Source organism: Benincasa hispida, chromosome 1 (genome assembly GCF_027475165.1).
Source record: "Benincasa hispida cultivar pf3 chromosome 1, pf3_genome.v1.1, whole genome shotgun sequence".
Taxonomy (NCBI): Eukaryota; Viridiplantae; Streptophyta; class Magnoliopsida; order Cucurbitales; family Cucurbitaceae; genus Benincasa; species Benincasa hispida.
The window spans coordinates 73,697,671-73,715,375 of NC_143478.1; the positions used below are offsets into that span (position 1 = coordinate 73,697,671).

Sequence of the window (17,705 nt, forward strand, 5' to 3'; positions counted from 1 at the left end):
TCTGGTTCCTCTTGAGTCAACGAGATCTGTGTTTCCATCGCAACTAGAGTAGTCTTACTCGGCTTCTTCTTCTCCTCTGTCACTGTCTTTCCGCTTTGCAAATTCACAAATTGACATTTCTCCTTTCCCGTACTCCCTGGATTGCACGGAAGTTCAGTAGAACTCGGCAATGCCCCTTACGGTCTACTTTTGAGCTCACCCACAATCTGTCCTATCTGAATTTCAAGATTGCGGATAGATGTCGCTTGACTCTGGAGTACTGTTTCATTCTTCTCAATATACTGCTTCAGTAAGCTTTCCAGAGATGAAGATTACGGTGCCTACAAACTACTAGTTTGATTTTGTGGTTGACCGTTTGTTCACGGGAAAAATCCTGGCGGCCCTTTTTTTTACGCCATCGATTGAAAATTTTGTTGTTGATTTTTCCATACAAAATTGGGGTGGTATCTCCACCCAGGGTTGTAAGTATTGGAGAAAGGATTATTCTTCATGAAATAAACAGATTGTGGGTTCCTCAGACACTCTTCCATTGGATGGCCTTCTCCGCAAGTTGGATTGTGTTGACCTGCCCCCTATGCATTCCTGGGCTGCTGATTGCGATTCCTTGTATTAAATTCATCATCGCATTCATTTGGTTTTGTAGGGATGCGATGGCCCCATTGTTTGCATTACTATCTTTAATCCTCAGTTGTTGATCGCTTTCTCTCCAGTCTTCGTGATTCTTTGAAATGCGATCAAGTATGTTTTTAGCCTCGTCATATGCCTTGTCAAGTAGACAGCTGTTGTCGCATTGGAAGTCGTCTGTGATGCAGGGTTCAAACCGTGGTAGAAAATTTCCATTTGGAGACACTCTAGTAAGCCATTGTGTAGACAATCTCGCATTAGTCTTCTAAACCTTGCCCCGGCATCACTGAGCGATTCATCAATATCTTGTTCAAAATTAGTGATCAACTTCCTCCTTCTTGCATTTTCTATCGAGGGGAAGTACTTCTTGATGAACTTCTCAACTACTTATTCCCACGATGTGATCTCCCCTGGTTCGAGAGAATAAGCCCATTTCCGTGCTTGGTCACACAGTGAAAATGGGAACAGCGTCAGTCGAACCTCCTCAGCGGAGATGTTTAGGAACACAAACGTATTGTAGATTTCAATAAAACTCCGGAGGTGGGCGTGCGAATCCTCGCCACGCCTACCGCCAAACTGTCTGGTAGTTTGTATCATCTACAGCATCACCGGCTTCATCTCGAACCTCAATCTGTCTAAGGCTAGCCTCATGATTCCTGGAGAGAAATCATAAAGGTTGGGTGACGCATAGTCCCGGATGGGACTATTGCGGTCGTTCGCCAAGAGAATAGGGTTCACTATGATATTATTTGTGTTTGGTGCTCTGTCTTCCGGTTGCTTCGCTATGTTGGGATTTCTCTCTTGTTGTTGATGTAGGCGGTTGTCTCTTCTTCTTCTTCGGAAAGTTCTCTCAATCTCTGGGTCGTAGTTGGGCTCCGAAACTTGTCTTTCGCTCATACGATGCCCGCTTCTTCCCTTACCAAAGGAGAGGCAATGCACAGAGATGGAAAGCTGCAAAGAAAATCAAAAAGTTACCGTTAGCATAATATGTACTGCCGTAGTTCCCAGCAACGGCGCCAAAAACTTGATGCATTATGAATATGATGAAATAATGGTGTGTTTTGCGATGGTGGTGTATGCGTTGCACATGCAAGTTTTCCTAGTAAAATCCAAGTATAAATCCTACTAAGTTGCCTGGTAAGTCCAGGGTCGAACACAGGGACTACTGAGACAATATGCAACGGTAATTTTAGATTCCTTTGCGGCGACAAACAAAACAATAAGTTGGTTGGTGTGTTTGTTTAAAGTATAAATCCTATGTGGTGGAATTGAGAAAATAGCTAATAACAGCGAAAGTTACAATGAGTATACGGGGAACGGGTTGAGAAGTATCCCGAAACATGAACTGAAGGAACATGAACCGAAGGAACACGCATCAGTCATAGTGTGTATCCCGAAAGTATAAGAATCAGTCATAACGTGAACCCAAAAGAACATGCATCAGTTATAGTGTGTAATCTGAAGGTACACGATTAATCATAAATATTCACATATATAGTCATATTTGTACACTTGCCTAGATAAGAAAAGCTAACAAGAACCCTAAAACTATGCATCAGTTTTCATATAACTCTTATGTTATATTTATAGTCATTTATCTCAGGGATAAAATTTTCAGTATATCCTCAGTCAATTGTACATATCATCATGGTCGAAATAGTTTATTCAGTCAGTATCATTAAATCATACAATTTAATCAGTCAAAAAAAGTAACAATCCAAACAGTCTAGAATAAACAGTCTCAAGAAAGCAGTCCAAGTAGTATAAAGTAAACAGTCCAAGTGGTAGGGACGGCTGATTCGAAGGCAAACCAGTAGATAGTCACTTACCTCGGATTGAAATTCCAACATAATCCAAAAATTTCAAATTGTTGGGTTGTATGTCCTAAAACTCGCAGTTTGTAGATTTAAACATTTTCTATTATCAATAAAGATATTATTCAATATTTCTTCATTAAAGTTGTTATTGAATTTGTAAATTGCGCTTGTAAAGACTAAATCTAATAAACTAAGATCCATGGCTATTATATGAATACTTGAACTTTATGTGGAGACATAAAAGTGGATCAGCTTCAACTAGTTGCATTGAAAGTACTCAAGGCAACCTTCTCCCTTTTCCTATTGTGAGAGAAATTGGAGCACATACTCTTTTATTAATTCTCTCAAAAGGAACAAGTTGACACTTCAACGTGCAGAAGATTTGGTATATATTCATAGCAATCTACGCCTTTTGTCAAGGGGTACTCTAGGAGAGATTAAAGCATATGACATTGTTGGAGATAGTTTTGATTCTTTTGAAGATGTTGGTATGCTGGAAGTAGCCAATTTATCTTTAGATGAACCAGAGTTAGAGGCTTGTGTTTTGGGAGATCATGGTGGTGGTGAAAGTGTTGATGTTGATGATGATGATGTTATGGAGATTTAAGATTTGAATATTTCAAGTTTCTCTATTTTCTAGTCTTTGTGTTAATCTTTATGTTACTAATTTGGTTTGTACTAAGAACTTTGTGGTGGGATAAAGTGATAATGTTTCAAGTTTCTCTAGTTTGTACTAAGAACTTTGTAATATGTATTTCATTGATTAATTTTTATGTTATTAATTTGGTATTTTGTATTTTTGTGGATTATATTTAGTATCTTTCTTTGTGTAAAACTTATATTTATGAAAAAAAAAATAAAAATGACGTATCCTTAGATGTATCCGTATCTTAGTTTTTTTTAAATTGACGAATCGTCATATCTTATCGTATTTGTATCGTATATCCATATCGGTGTATATGCTTCATAGATGACAAACAAGATTATGTTTTATAACTATTTTGTTTCTTATTTCTTTAAATAAAAACAAAAACAAAAACTTGTATCATAAGTATCTTTTGTTTCTTCTTTTTTGTAACCTGTCTTTTTTTTCTTACCTTTTCCATTGTTTGTTAAGGTTAAATATAATCTATTAAATAATATAAAAAGTCGATGACATGGATTAAAATATACAAAAAAAACAATTATAAAAATTTTACATTATATAGTATAAAAAAGTTCCAACGCAAAATTAACAACAACAATACAATTGTTTTTTTTAAGACCAATACAATTGTTTTTATCCTTCAAATGTTGCTCAAATTTGATCTATGATGTCATTTTTTACTCGAATCATTCAACCTTAAATGATGTTGACTTAGATCCAATTCAATTATATTATTATTTAAATGTAGTGGTTCTAAGTACAATGGTTGTAAAATATTAAAGTGAAGCTAAATGTATATTTTAGTGAACAAAATTTATATATTGTGAAATTCTGGCAGACTTCAAATGTACTAAAAACAAAAATTCAAAATTAAAATAATACATAAATATGCAAATGCAAAAATTAAATAATATGTAAACATAAATATTGGAAAATTGGAAATTAGAAATTAAATAGGAAATGTTTTAAAATTCAAAATTAAACTAATATATAAAGGGCAAATCACAAAAATCACCCCTAAAGTATGGTGATAGCTACAATTACATCTTCAAAGTTTGAATGGTAAGAATTGAGTCCTCTAACTCATACAAGTATCAAAATTAGGCTCTCAAATTTCCAAAGTTGCAGAAATTAGACCTCCAAATGATATTATTTCTCAAACTTATATAATTGTTACAATTTCTACAATTATATACGTTTAAGGGTCTAGTTTTAACACTTATATAAGTTGGAGGGTTCAATTTCAACAAAACTATAATATAAAATGTTATACGAATACAACCAACAGTAATAACAATGGAATAACGAAACCGAAAAATATAAATAAAAACAAAACAGGAAGAAACTACTTTTAGTAGTTTCTAAAATTTAGCTTAAATATTACGCATTTTTAAAATTTTGGAAACAAGAAATCGGATCAATTATTGAACAAGTATGCTTCTTAAAAATGTGAAGCATGAATAGGAATCAGGAAATGGAAACGTTAGCAAACGGACCTTAGATTTTTAAATCATATTATTTAACATCTAAAATTTATCTATATTTTTTTAAGAGGGTAAAAAACTGAACTAAATAGGTGGACTGAACTGATTCGATTCAGATTGGATCGATTTTAACCAAAATCCTAAAAGAACCAGTTATGGTTTACTCGAACAAAACCCTAAAATTAGGGTTGCCAATTTTATTTTAGCCCCACGCCACCACAACCCCCCTCTCTCTAACTCCCACACATCCCCTATTCCTTTCTCTCTCTCTTATATTCCCTTCTTTCTTTGTATGTTTGCTCTCACATCCCCTATGATCTCTCACATCCAACCTATGTCTCTCTCTAAGAAAAAGATCAAGATTTTTCAAGATCGTTCTAGGCCACTGACCTGACCCAATCTTAACCTAGTCGGGTCGAGTCTTTTCGTACACAACTAGCCTCATGTCGAGTCGGGTACGTTTTAAACCCATTTAACCTTTTTTTTTTTCATGAACCCTAGTACCGTATATAGTCAAGTGCTTTTTTAGTATTAGTGTTATACTTTAATAATACCCATTTATTATTAAAAGGAGATGAAAAACAACTTCATTTGATAGTCATTTGATTTTTTATTTAATTTTTTAAAATTAAATTTGTAAGTACAACTTTTACTTGTGAGTTATTTGTTTTATTATTACTTTTTAGGGATTTTTCCAAAATATATAATGTTGATGTCAAAATCCAAACAAAGGAAAATACACTCGACCTTCACGTGATAGCAACTGAGAATTTTAAAATTCAGAGAAACATTCTAGGCACTAGCGTGTACTTGCTACAACACCTTCGGCACCTAAGCTAGTAAGAGACTGATTGTAGTAAAGAGTTTTAAGGATGAAAATAAATTTACTTCTTTTGAAGTCATGATGATGTATTTATAGGAAATTCCTTACCTAGGTGTCAAATCAAGATCAAGTTTTCAAAGTCATATTAGGCTCATTCTCCAATTCAGTGGACTAGCTCATTCTCCAATTCGGTGGACTATCCCAATGTCTTATTAAACTAATGACGAGGCTCAGCCTCGACCTTTAGCATTTTTCCCAAACTCTCATCTTCTCCGGGCCTAAATGTTAGAAAGGGTGGCTCAGCCTCAAGTAGATCCATTTGAACTTTCGTCCAAACTCTGTTTATCTCATGTCTAATTGGGTTTTGGGGTGTGGTCTTCTGCTTGAGCTTTTTCATTTTCTTAACTTGATAGTCTATAGACTCGCTTAAAATCGATTATGCCCTCTAGTCCAAATCTACCTCCATAACACATACTAAGTTTTGAAAACTAGAAAAAGATAAAATTTGAAAACTTTTTTTTTTTTTTTTCTTCCTATGAATTATGATGTTTCCTCATGAAAGATGGAACCAAGCACCAATCAAAAGCCTAAAACTAAATAGTTATCAAATATAATCTAAAACCTACCCTTAAACTTAACGAAATGGGCCATTCTCTCCCCCAAATTTTTCATTTCATTGAATTAGATCTTAGACTTGATTAAGTTGTGTAATTTCAATTTCTGAGGTATTTTACATTCACTTATTAGGTTTTCTTACATTCATTTTTAGAATAATATCGTAAGTTAAAAAAAATATATAGCAAAACTAGATATTTTTTAAGAGTATTTTGAGAAAACGAGCTCTACCTTTACCTTTATAAGAAATAGGAGTGCAGTTCTTCGAGAGAAACAATATATTCTATTGTTAAAAAAATCAATGAAACATAAAAATAATAAAAATAATAAAAATAAGCAATAAAAGGTGAAAATATTAATTAAAAAATTATTTTAATGTATTAATAAATATTATACAGACGATTATTTTAATTTTCGTTTTGTTGGGATTGAAATTGATGAAAATATAGAAGCCTTAATTTCACTAAAATATCAATAAAAATATTAATAAAATATCTATATCAGGTGAATATTTTCAAAAAATTTAAAAAATAAATTTAAATTAATAAATAAATACTTTATTATTTTTAAACAAGAGAATAGGTCTATTATTTATATTATATTTACATATATAATAAAAATATCTGTTCATTCTTCATTTCAAAATAATTGAACTTTTTTGGGATAAAAAAAAAAAAAAAAAACTTATTTGTAGAATAATAGGTAGGTATTAGTTTATTATTACTTTTGTTGTTATTTTAAAGTCCCATCCCGACAAAAGGAAAAATGCAAAACGTGACTGTACTACCAAAGCCGCCACCAACACCGTAAGTCCGTCATTAAATTAACCCATTTCTGCTCTGCTCACTCCACTCCGGCGACTTCTTTTCCCTCCGGCGACCTCATCCACACACAACCAAAATGGCTTCTCAAGTTCCTAGAATCAAGCTCGGTTCACAAGGCCTCGAAGTGTCCGCACAGGGCCTCGGCTGCATGGGCATGTCCGCCTTCTACGGCCCTCCCAAGCCCGACTCCGACATGATCGCTTTAATCCACCACGCCGTCGACCGCGGCATCACTCTTCTCGACACCTCCGATATCTACGGTCCATTCACCAACGAAATCCTGGTCGGAAAGGCTCTCAAGGGCGGCTTCAGAGACAAGGTCGAACTGGCCACCAAATTCGGAATTAGTTTCGCCGACGGCAAGAGGGAGATCCGTGGAGACCCAGCCTATGTAAGAGCCGCTTGCGAGGCCAGTTTGAAGCGCCTCGATGTCGACTGCATCGATCTCTATTACCAACATCGAATTGACACTAAGGTTCCGATTGAAGTCACGGTTCGTTGCTTCTTCCTTCTACTCTCTTGCTGCTATGTTCTTTAAATTGATTTTGCTTGCTTTCTATTATGCACTGCGTTTTGGTATATTGGTTATTTGAGAATCAGGATCTAATGTGAGATGAAAAAGTATCTTGACTTCCATGTTTTGATTTGTAAACAAAACCCCACATTTGCCCTAAACTTCTGTCTCTGGTTGTAAGTAAGCATTGCGAGGTATCATTAATTCTTAAGGATGGTAGTTTCCTGTCTTTCTATATGTAGGTAAGCTTTTATACGTGGTTACTGTTTAGGTCCGCCTTTAGGCATATATCCTCTTCCCCTTTTATTTCTGATCAGCTTTCTAAAGGACTGAAGAATTTTCACCTTCATCTTCAGCTACATTTGTACTTTTAGTTGAAACACCTTTATTCCGTAGGCTGGGATTCTTGTATGGATGACCTAAATGTTAGATCGTTAATGTTGTTTGTCCCAATTTTCTAAAATAATGAAAGATGACCCTATGTCATTGTCAAAATGCACTAATAGTATATTAATTATCCATATTGCCCATCCCACACTCTTAATGAGGGTTCAAAGCAGTGAACACGAAGTGGAGAGGGAGCGCGAGTGAGAGAGAGGAGGAGCGCAAACACAAGGAAGGGAGAAAGAGCCCTACTGTGTGAGAACGCTGTTCTTCGAATGACCTTAATTTCACACTTACTATAATCGTAAGGGATAGTATGGATAATTAACACGCTCGACATAGTAGGTCATACTTCATTATTTTCATATTTTGAGCCAAATGGTATTACAGCCGCTAAATTAAGGCCATCCATGCATATATAAAAACCCGTAAGTATCTATGTAAAAAGTCAAATATTCTCATCTCCCCTAACCTATATGAAGTATTAGACTTTTCACTTGTAAACAAATTTCTCTCCTCAATAGTCAGTAGTACAGATATCTAGGAACTTTCCTGTTCAGATATTCTCACCTTCTCACTGCTCTATTCTTAAAGAGCCACTTTCTTCTTTAGCTTCTATCTCAGCCACCTTTTTTTTCTTCAGAAACTCATATATATGTATATATTATTTATTTATTTATTTATTTATAATATGGGTATTCATTAGAATTCTCAACTTCTCTGTTCTTTGTTTTCAGTTATTTCTTATATTTACCAAAATGATGGAGGCTCCTGAACTAGTTTACCTGCGTGGGCCACTGGATTGTCAACTCCATCCATTATTTTGTTTGCTTGAAATCTATCGATCAAAGAGAATATTGGATCTATCCTCAAGTTAGACCAAGTATATTTTCCATTAACCGGATAATATATGATTTTTTCCTCCCTCTATAATTATTTAGGGCCATAAATATATGAGAGCAAACACTCTGTCCCATCTCCAGAAGTAATATTAATTGATAATGAGTAAAATAAAACCACCAATCTTCCAAAAGCTTCCCTTCTTCTCAACCAATTTCAATATATAACTCCAAAGAGATTTTAGGATTTTCTTTCCAACATTGTCAATTTAATTTTTTCGAATCATTACAATAACCAGACATATCTTTTTGATGGCAAGACATGTCTTTGACTGTAGTTCTTATGCGATAATAGTAAACCTCTGTCTGCATGTAAAGTAAAGCTTTGTATGTTTGTAAAGGATTAAAGCGTACATAGCATGTCCAAATCAATTTTCATTTAGAAGGATGTTGTTAGGAACCTTCCTAACAAGAACAGTATTCAAGAATATTGAATAAACTCAAGGACAATTCAATTGTCGAAATATAGGAAAATGTATTGAAATGTGCTAAAAACTCAAACAAGATAACAAGATAAATCTTATCCTTTTGAGAGGGCTAGTCTCTCTCAAATTCCCAAAGAAAATTCCCACCAAATTCTTCATACCTCCTCTCAACCTACTCCCTCTATATAACCAAAAGCCCTAACCAACTCCCTAGCTAATGACTAATTTGCCCCTTCCAATACTTATCCTAATATTCTACTAATACTTATATTATTTCTATAACTAGGGGCCTATCAATACTCTGCCTTTTGAAGACACCTTGTCCTCAAGATGTGCTTACAAAATGCAATCACAAAATTGAGCAACTTTTTTTTTTTTTTTTTTTATAATAATTAGCATAGCCTTCTCTTCAACCTTGTTCAGCCTTGAAAATTAATTGGGCTTCTATTTCTTCGCTTGGACTAAGCCCAATAAACATCCCATGACTCCACTTTCTTCTTTCTTCATTTCTACTATGCTATTGGTGTGATTCTCTTTTAATGGGCTAGGCCTATTATCAATTTGCTGTCCAAAACAGCACAACAACCTTCTCTGTTAATTGTATTAATGAGCATCAATTTGTGTACACCTCATTACTCTTATTATTGAATGAGTTTCAATTTTTACTAGTTGTGGAAGTTTTCCAGTCTTTCAACTACTCATGACATTTTCCCTCTTTTGTCTCTGGAAAGATTGGAGAACTTAAAAAATTAGTTGAAGAAGGTAAACTGAAGTACATAGGTCTATCTGAAGCTTCAGCTTCCACAATCAGAAGAGCACATGCTGTCCATCCAATAACAGCTGTGCAGCTTGAATGGTCCTTGTGGTCAAGAGATGTAGAGGAAGAGATCATTCCTACTTGCAGGTGAGGATTTATTAGTACCAGTATCTAACCTTTTGCTGGATTGATTACTGACCTCAATATTATTCTTTCAATTGTCAAAGAGAACTTGGCATTGGAATTGTGGCATACAGCCCTCTTGGACGAGGCTTCTTCTCATCTGGGCCCAAGCTCCTCGATGGTCTCCAAGATAATGATTTCCGGAAGGTTTGCATCTAAATAGTAAATTGAGTTTTATTTTTAGGATCGTTTCGTTTATGCAATAAAAGTTTAGCTCATATAATTAAAGATAATCAAGCTGTTTTGTTATCGGCAACCCTGTCTGCTGGTGTTTCTCAACCGTTAAATGAGTACAGAATAGAGTTGCCAGTGAAAGAATCTTTGAGATATTCTTTACAAATACTACAGAGTTTGATTGAGAATTGTTCATTCATTCGATACTTTCTTTTCTATCTTAATGTAAAGTATGAGAAAAATATCTTCACATGAGTTTCTTATATTACAAAGAGAATTAGCATCACAATCTATTAAAGTTAAACTGCTACCTGATTATGTTTAAGCTATTCAGTTTCAAAATATTTATAATTTGCATAACTCTTTATTGTATCAAGTTTTGATCTTGTCACGTTGGTTCCCGATAGATAGTGATTTCTGAAATCTTTCTATTTTGTTGCTTGCTTTTTCATGTTACCGTCAATGCTGAAGCTTAACCATCTAGGAACATTCTTTTCTGGTTAACTTCCAAGTTCTTGAGTTAATGAGATTCTGTTTCAAAATGTCATTACTATTTTCTGTGTAGCACTTGCCACGGTTCCAAGGCGAAAATCTAGAGCACAATAGAACTGTGTTTGAGAAGGTTAGTGCAATAGCAGAAAGAAAAGGATGCACCTCATCGCAGCTTGCTTTGGCCTGGGTTCATCACCAAGGGAACGATGTATGTCCAATTCCCGGAACGACTAAGATTGAAAATCTCGATCAGAACATTGGAGCTTTATCAGTAAAACTCACACCTGAAGAACTGGCTGAACTCGAAGGCCTTGCTTCAGCTGATGCAGTCAAAGGCGATCGATATTCAAGCCCCATGGCGACATGGAAGAACTCTGAGACACCACCCCTCTCTTCATGGAAAGCCTAAGGTCATACCTCTGTCTAGAGCTGCATTACATGCTATGGACTTGTGATTGTGGTTTTAGAGTCTGCTGGCAGTTTGTGGATTGTATAATAAATCTATGGATCATTTTTTAATAATCAAAGAGAAAAGATCATACCAGCATCTTTTTGCTTTTATATAGCTGAAATTTGACCAAAATGTCATGATTTATCAACTCTAGCTGGGATGATGTCTTGTATGTATTGCACTCGAACATGAGAATGTTTATGCTAATGGAGTTCTTAGCTTTCGTTTGGTTTAATGGAAAGTTTGGTACATTCTTGGGAAACAATTAACAAATATATATATATATATATATCATCCAGTATTGATGTTAAAATACCATTTTGATCACTATACTTTCTTTTTCTTTTCTTTCTTTCTTTCTTTCTTTTTTTTTTTTTTTTAGTTTTAAACGTTCAAATTTAATTCTTATACTTTCAATAAATCCTAAAATTAGTCTTTTAATTTTAGTTTGAAGCTTTTCCCACATTTTTAAGTTCAACATATTGGGTAAAGATTTCAACATCTAACCTTTGATCAAGGTAATTAAGTGTATATGTTTTATCTAGTTGAGCTATGTTTAAGTTAGCTAATATAATAGTAGTGTTCATTCACGAAAATATATAATATGAATATGTTTTCAAAATTCAGAGTAAAGACTGATAGAGAGTAACATTTTTACACTATTAGTAGAAATTAATTTTAACATGGATTGTAAAAATATAGACTGCTCCACTTGAGGTCGCATTTGCAATCCTAAAAAGTAATTATTGGAAAATTTTAATTGCCTAATCTTAATTGTCTAACTTATTTGGTAAAATGAATTATTTATTAATTTATCATAATCACTTTTTAGTTTTTACTAACATGTAAAAGTTGATAGACACTAGTTTATAGGTTTAGTTTCCCTAAAAATTGCTAATTTTTTAACCATTTAAATAAATATATTATAATAATATCCTTTCATATTAATATATTTTGTCATATATTTTTCAAATTTTAATTGATTAATTTTTATAATAATTAATTTTTAAAACTTTTATCATATAATGACATTAAACAAAATTAGTTGAAATTTAAATCAAATGCAATTTTAAATTAATTATCTATACAAAAATAATTGAAATAATAAGCCTAATTTGGTTCACATAATTAAATTACACCAATTTAATATTAATTTATTAGAAATCATAACTATTTTTTTTCTAAATTTAAATTAAAATTTTTTAGACACTATTTTACTTCCCTTCACGATTAATTCATCTAAAAATATAGTTGTCAGCAATTATTTTTAAAGCTACAACAATCCAAATGGAGTCTAAATTTTGTAGATTTGAAAATAAATAGACTAAAATCGAACAAGTTTTAAAATAACATAGATAAAATAAAATATATTTAGAAAATTGTCAGAAATAATATACTTAAATTTTTACCTTACAAAACTAGCATGTTTTTTTAAAGCTCATAACAATAGTTTTTATAGGTTTATCTTGGGCAAGATCAACTATCGACATTTAATTAAAAAAAATCAAAATTTTCTAACTTATCGATTGGGCTTTCTCAGTACATCACACCAAATCATACACTGAGATTTGGGTAAAAAAGTCCAAATGGTATATAATCTTCCCAAATCTTTCCAAAATTAAAAAATCACACTACCAAATATTACACAATTTGAAGAGATTGAAAAGATAGTTGATAAATTATATAGATAATCAGGAAATCATTTAGAAATTCGTGTAAATATAAATTGGAGGTAAGATCTGTAAGATTTTATATAAGATTTGAGAAATATTGTAAGAGAAAATTCAAGAAGATGTAAGAGTTGATATTAGATTTTGAGAGATCACATATAATTTGAAAAGATTATGTATGAATCTCAATATTAATCTCGGGCAAAATAACATCGAGATTTTATACAATTTTTTGCTTTCTCGGTGAAATCTCATATATAATTAACCCCAAAATTCATATATTTAAGTTCTCTCATTGGAATTTTGGACAGGATTAATATCAAAATTTTGAAAATTCATATAATTGTGAAAACAACTAAAGATTTGAACAATTATGTAATAATTTGATTTTGGAGAAAATTTGAAAAGATATAAGATTTGGTATAAGATATGGGAAATTACATTAAAAAAAAAATTAGCAAATTTCGGTACGTAATCGGTGAGATGTACCAAGAAGACTCAAAACAATCGATAAATTAGAAAAAAAAATTGATTTTTTTTTAACTAAATCTCAGTGGACGATCTCGCCCGAGATAGATCGAGAAAATCTATTCTTATGAGTTTCCAAAAAGCATGCTAATTTTGTAAGGTAAAAACTTAAACATGTTATTTCTGACAATTTCTTAATATATTTTTAGTATAATAATGATAGGGATAGAAGATTAAACTCCCCAATTCAAAGGAAGTGTTACATGTCAATTACAAAAGAAACTTAGTTCACCTAGAAATTTCCAAATTATATGTTAATCAAACCAGTTTGTGCTAACAAAGGTCTTTCTAAACCTAATTAATTCACTATTTTATATCTCAGGATAAACAATCTTACGATAAGTATAGTTCAACCAAACCAATCAAATCAATCCAATTTAATTGAGATTTTATTTGTTTACTTTCGATTTTCACTTGCTCTTCTACAACCTAGAGGTTGGCTATAGATTAGTGTAGATTAATTTGGAAGTCCTTTGATCATACCATAGATAAATATGAAGGATGTGATGAATGTGCACACTATTATTATACAATATGAACTTTGTTTCTCCATTGATGCAATTTAGAAATATTTAACATGTAGCTAAAATGCATGAGATGGACAATATGCTAATATTGTGGTGAACTAAGAACATTCAATTGTCAAATCGAACATAGTTCAATTGACATATGAACGTATTAATAATCACGGGGCATGTAGTTTGAATCTCTATACATTTAACTGTACTAAGTAAAAACATTCAATTTAGGAAGTTATGGTCTAGTCCAAAGAAACCAAAGAAAGCTAGTAATTCCCTATTGCTTGGGTTTACAATTTGTGTAAAATACCAAGAATCCTCAGATGGCAAACACAAAAATAGAACAGAAAAGTTAAGCAAAGGCATAATAATATCAAAACACTAGGAACTGAGATCAAAATTAGCATGCTTGTTTTATGTAAATCCAAGCATTTCAAACTTTTTCATGTTCAAATCAGCAAAACCAACAGTAGGATCTTTACCCTCCTCAATCCCCTTCCTTACCCTCTCCACTCTCTCAAGAATCCCCTTAACTGCAATATCAAAAGCATCCTCAAAACTCTCTAATTTTGATCTGGGGTCTGCATAAATCACCCTAGGAATCATTCTAACCACCTGATTTCTCATCCCCAAAACTTGCTTACTAGAAATTCTCTCCAAAACCTCACTTACGTTCACCTCTTTCTGTTTAACCCTCTTTGAAGGAATAAAAACAGAGTATTTTTGGTGATCCTTTGGAAAGTGCCAAATGTACTGTGCATAAGCAGTCCCAGGGTGAAAGAAAACAGGGATACAACCAGCTAAAATAGCATCAAAAATTGATCTTCTTGTAAATGAATCCCCTGGTGGCTGCAAGCAGAAAACAGAATTCATAAAGGTGTTCATCACTGCTACAGGATCACCACATTTCTTCTCTCCAGGTATACAGGCCAAAAAGAAGCAGTTTTTTGAAGCTTTGCATTGATTTATGAGCTCCCCTCTAATGGAGGTTTCTTGTGTTGGCCTTGGTCCTCCTATAAAGGAGAAAAGGAAGGGTCTTTTCTGTCTTTTCACCTTCCTTTGCCATTCTATGATCTGGGAGTCACTTGAAGGGTGGAAATCAGTGGGATATGGGATTGCAAAGTCATTGTTCCAATAACCTGTTTCTATTGTTAGCATTGTCATGTTGTTGGCTTCTGGTAAAAGCATTAGCTTTGAGCCCCAATCTGAGTCATTCTCATTGTTCCTTCTGAAATCCCAAGTGATTCTTCCTCCAATCAAGAAATGGTCTCTACCCCACTTGGCTTTCCACTCTGATCTTTGTGAAAGCCATTTCCCCAATTCAAGTGGGCCTTTGTCCCTTATTGAGGCATTGAATCCCCAAAGATAAGGCCCAACATCAAGGCCTGCATAGAATGGCACAAAAATTGCTGTTGCTTTTGAAGAATCCTTTGTTAAGCACTTGTATTGCTTCATTCTGTGGTGGAAAATGACTTCCAAGGCAAATTGGTTGGTGTAAAACCAGCCTTTGTTTGTTAAAACTCGTTTGGGGTTCTGAAGTTTTGGGCCTAATCCTATGTTTTCCCACACAAATCTGCAAACTTCTGACCATTTCAAATGAGGTAATTTGCAGTTCTGAACTAAGTCTTCATTGAATTTCTTGGGAAGATTATGAATGTAAATGTACTTTCCTATGCATGATGAATCTTCTGTTTTGAATGGTACTGTTTTTGGCAGTTCAACATCATGAGATGGTTTGGTTTTTATGGATCTGCCTTTTCGACGAGCAGCTCTTTTTCTTGATCTTTTGGCTGGAGGAGAAATGTTGGAGGAACTGGTCTGAGTTTTGACAATGGCTTGTTTTTCTGGTTTTTGGTCAATGGAGGAGTTTGTACTCAGAGTTTTAATGGATTCTTTTTCTGGTTTTGTATCATTGGTGGGGTTTAGAGAAATGGGTGACGAAGAAATGGATGAGGAATTGGAGAAGCCATTGGTTAAAAGGGTGGCTTCATTTTTTCTCGTTTCATACAAGGCAGAGTAATCAAAGAAGAACAATATTGAGCACAAAATGAAGGAGGTTAGTGCAACAAAACGGATTGGATTAGTGCATTTTGGAACTACAATCTTCTGCATTTTTCATCTGTTTTCAATGGACTTAACCTAAAACATTAGCACAAAGAGTTGAGAGAACATGCAGAATAATACGTACGTAGGAGCATGAGACAACTCTCTCTAACAAAATTCAAATCAACAACTTCGAGAGAAAGATGCCCGCCTCGCCTGCCTCGCAAAGAAGTTCAATAAAATAGCTCCATAACTTCAAGAGAAATGATGTAACATATGGTGGTGACGAAACTCGAGCAATCTTCACAGATTTTCACAAAGTCGTAATACCATGTATGAAGACTAACACCTTATAAAGTATTGAAAGGTCAAAGCGGAGAACAATGATGGCCGTAATGATAACGGTGTTATGATAGTGAATGAACAATACAATGGATTATAGAGAAGCCATGGAAGGAACCAAAAGTGAAAGAAAGAACCCCTTCAAATGGTGAAGATAGATGTATGAGGGAATATGGAAAACTGCAACAAGAAGGAATGAAAAGGGGTTTTTTTTTTTCTCTTGAAAGGGAAGGAGGGAGAAAGAGAGGATGTTGATGGTGAAGGAATAATGGAGGAAATTGAGGAGGTTTTTGAGAAACCCATTGAATGAAAGAATGAGCCATACAAGGCAAAATATTTACGTCCTTCAATGGAACCTTCTAAACATAACCTCTCTATTGTTGCCAATTAATTTGATCCCATTTTAGTTTTGTAAGTTTCAATTTTGTTTCATTCTGGTACATTGTATCTTAAATTATCCATATTTGTCTCTAAATAATCATATTTTGATTCTTACGTTAAGTTAAATTATTTATTTCTTTTCGAGTTCAACAATATGTGAATGTAGAGATTGAAACATCCGGATTATTAGCTAAAAATATGTGTCTTAATTAGTTGAGTCATATTCAATTTGATTTTGTTAATTTATTTCTAATAAATAGTTTACGCCGTTGAGTTTACATAATAACTTAATATGGTGGACATACATTGTACTAGCCATATCCAACTAAGAATCAAGACTAGTATTATTTTTTTAAGAAAAATATAAATTTATAACCCTAAACTTTAGAGTTTGTATCAATTTAAATCCCGAACTTTTGTAAGTGTATCAATTTGTACCTTTTATTATGTTTTCTTTGGAAAAACTTCGTGTGAAGTTTACAAATGTATCAATTAAATTCTTATACTTTTATAAATAAATTAATGTAGACTATTAGTTGGAATTTTCTTAGGAATAGTCCATGCTTTTACTCCCATCATCCATTTTGTAAAATCAACATTTGAAGAAGTGTACATGCATTTGAAAATTAATGTGTATTAAAATTTGAGAGTTTAATTGACTCAAATCATAAGATTCATAGGATAATGGTCGAACGAAAACTTGAGGAGTGTGTAAATTGATACACTTAGAAAAATTAGGGTTTAAATTAATTCAATTATAAATTCAGGATTTTAATTGATGCAATACCCAAAGTTTAGGAGTATAACTTACTTTTTTAATGTTTGAGTTTAACAATATCTGTATTGGAGAGATTTAAACTTTTGACCTCTTGTCAATAATATAATATTTTTTAATCTACTGAGTTTTACTCAAATCTGACCAGACGAGTATTAATGTGTATTTGGAATATAATTTCAAGTGTTTAATTTAAAAAACAAGTCATTTTAGAAAAAAAAAAAAATTGAAGTGTTTGGCAATCACTCCAAAGTATTTTTAATAATTTTTGTCAGAAATATTTAAATAAAAATGAATTTTCTAAAAAATACTTTTTTTCTCAAATCAACCAAACGG

General features: G+C 33.1%; 1 protein-coding gene and 1 pseudogene across 1 annotated transcript; one reads left to right on the forward strand and one right to left on the reverse strand.

Annotated features, from left to right (window-relative positions):
• The first annotated feature begins 6,630 nt into the window (after positions 1-6,630).
• On the forward strand, positions 6,631-11,347 carry LOC120087271 (putative aldo-keto reductase 2). The gene is made up of 4 exons (XM_039044221.2): positions 6,631-7,326; positions 9,787-9,959; positions 10,040-10,142; positions 10,735-11,347. Exons 1-4 carry the CDS (start codon positions 6,910-6,912, stop codon positions 11,068-11,070), a joined length of 1,029 nt encoding a protein of 342 aa, XP_038900149.1. The 5' UTR covers positions 6,631-6,909; the 3' UTR covers positions 11,071-11,347.
• A 2,744-nt stretch (positions 11,348-14,091) lies between these two features.
• LOC120078788 (putative xyloglucan galactosyltransferase GT12 pseudogene) lies at positions 14,092-16,506 on the reverse strand (annotated as a pseudogene).
• Between the last annotated feature and the right edge of the window lie 1,199 nt (positions 16,507-17,705).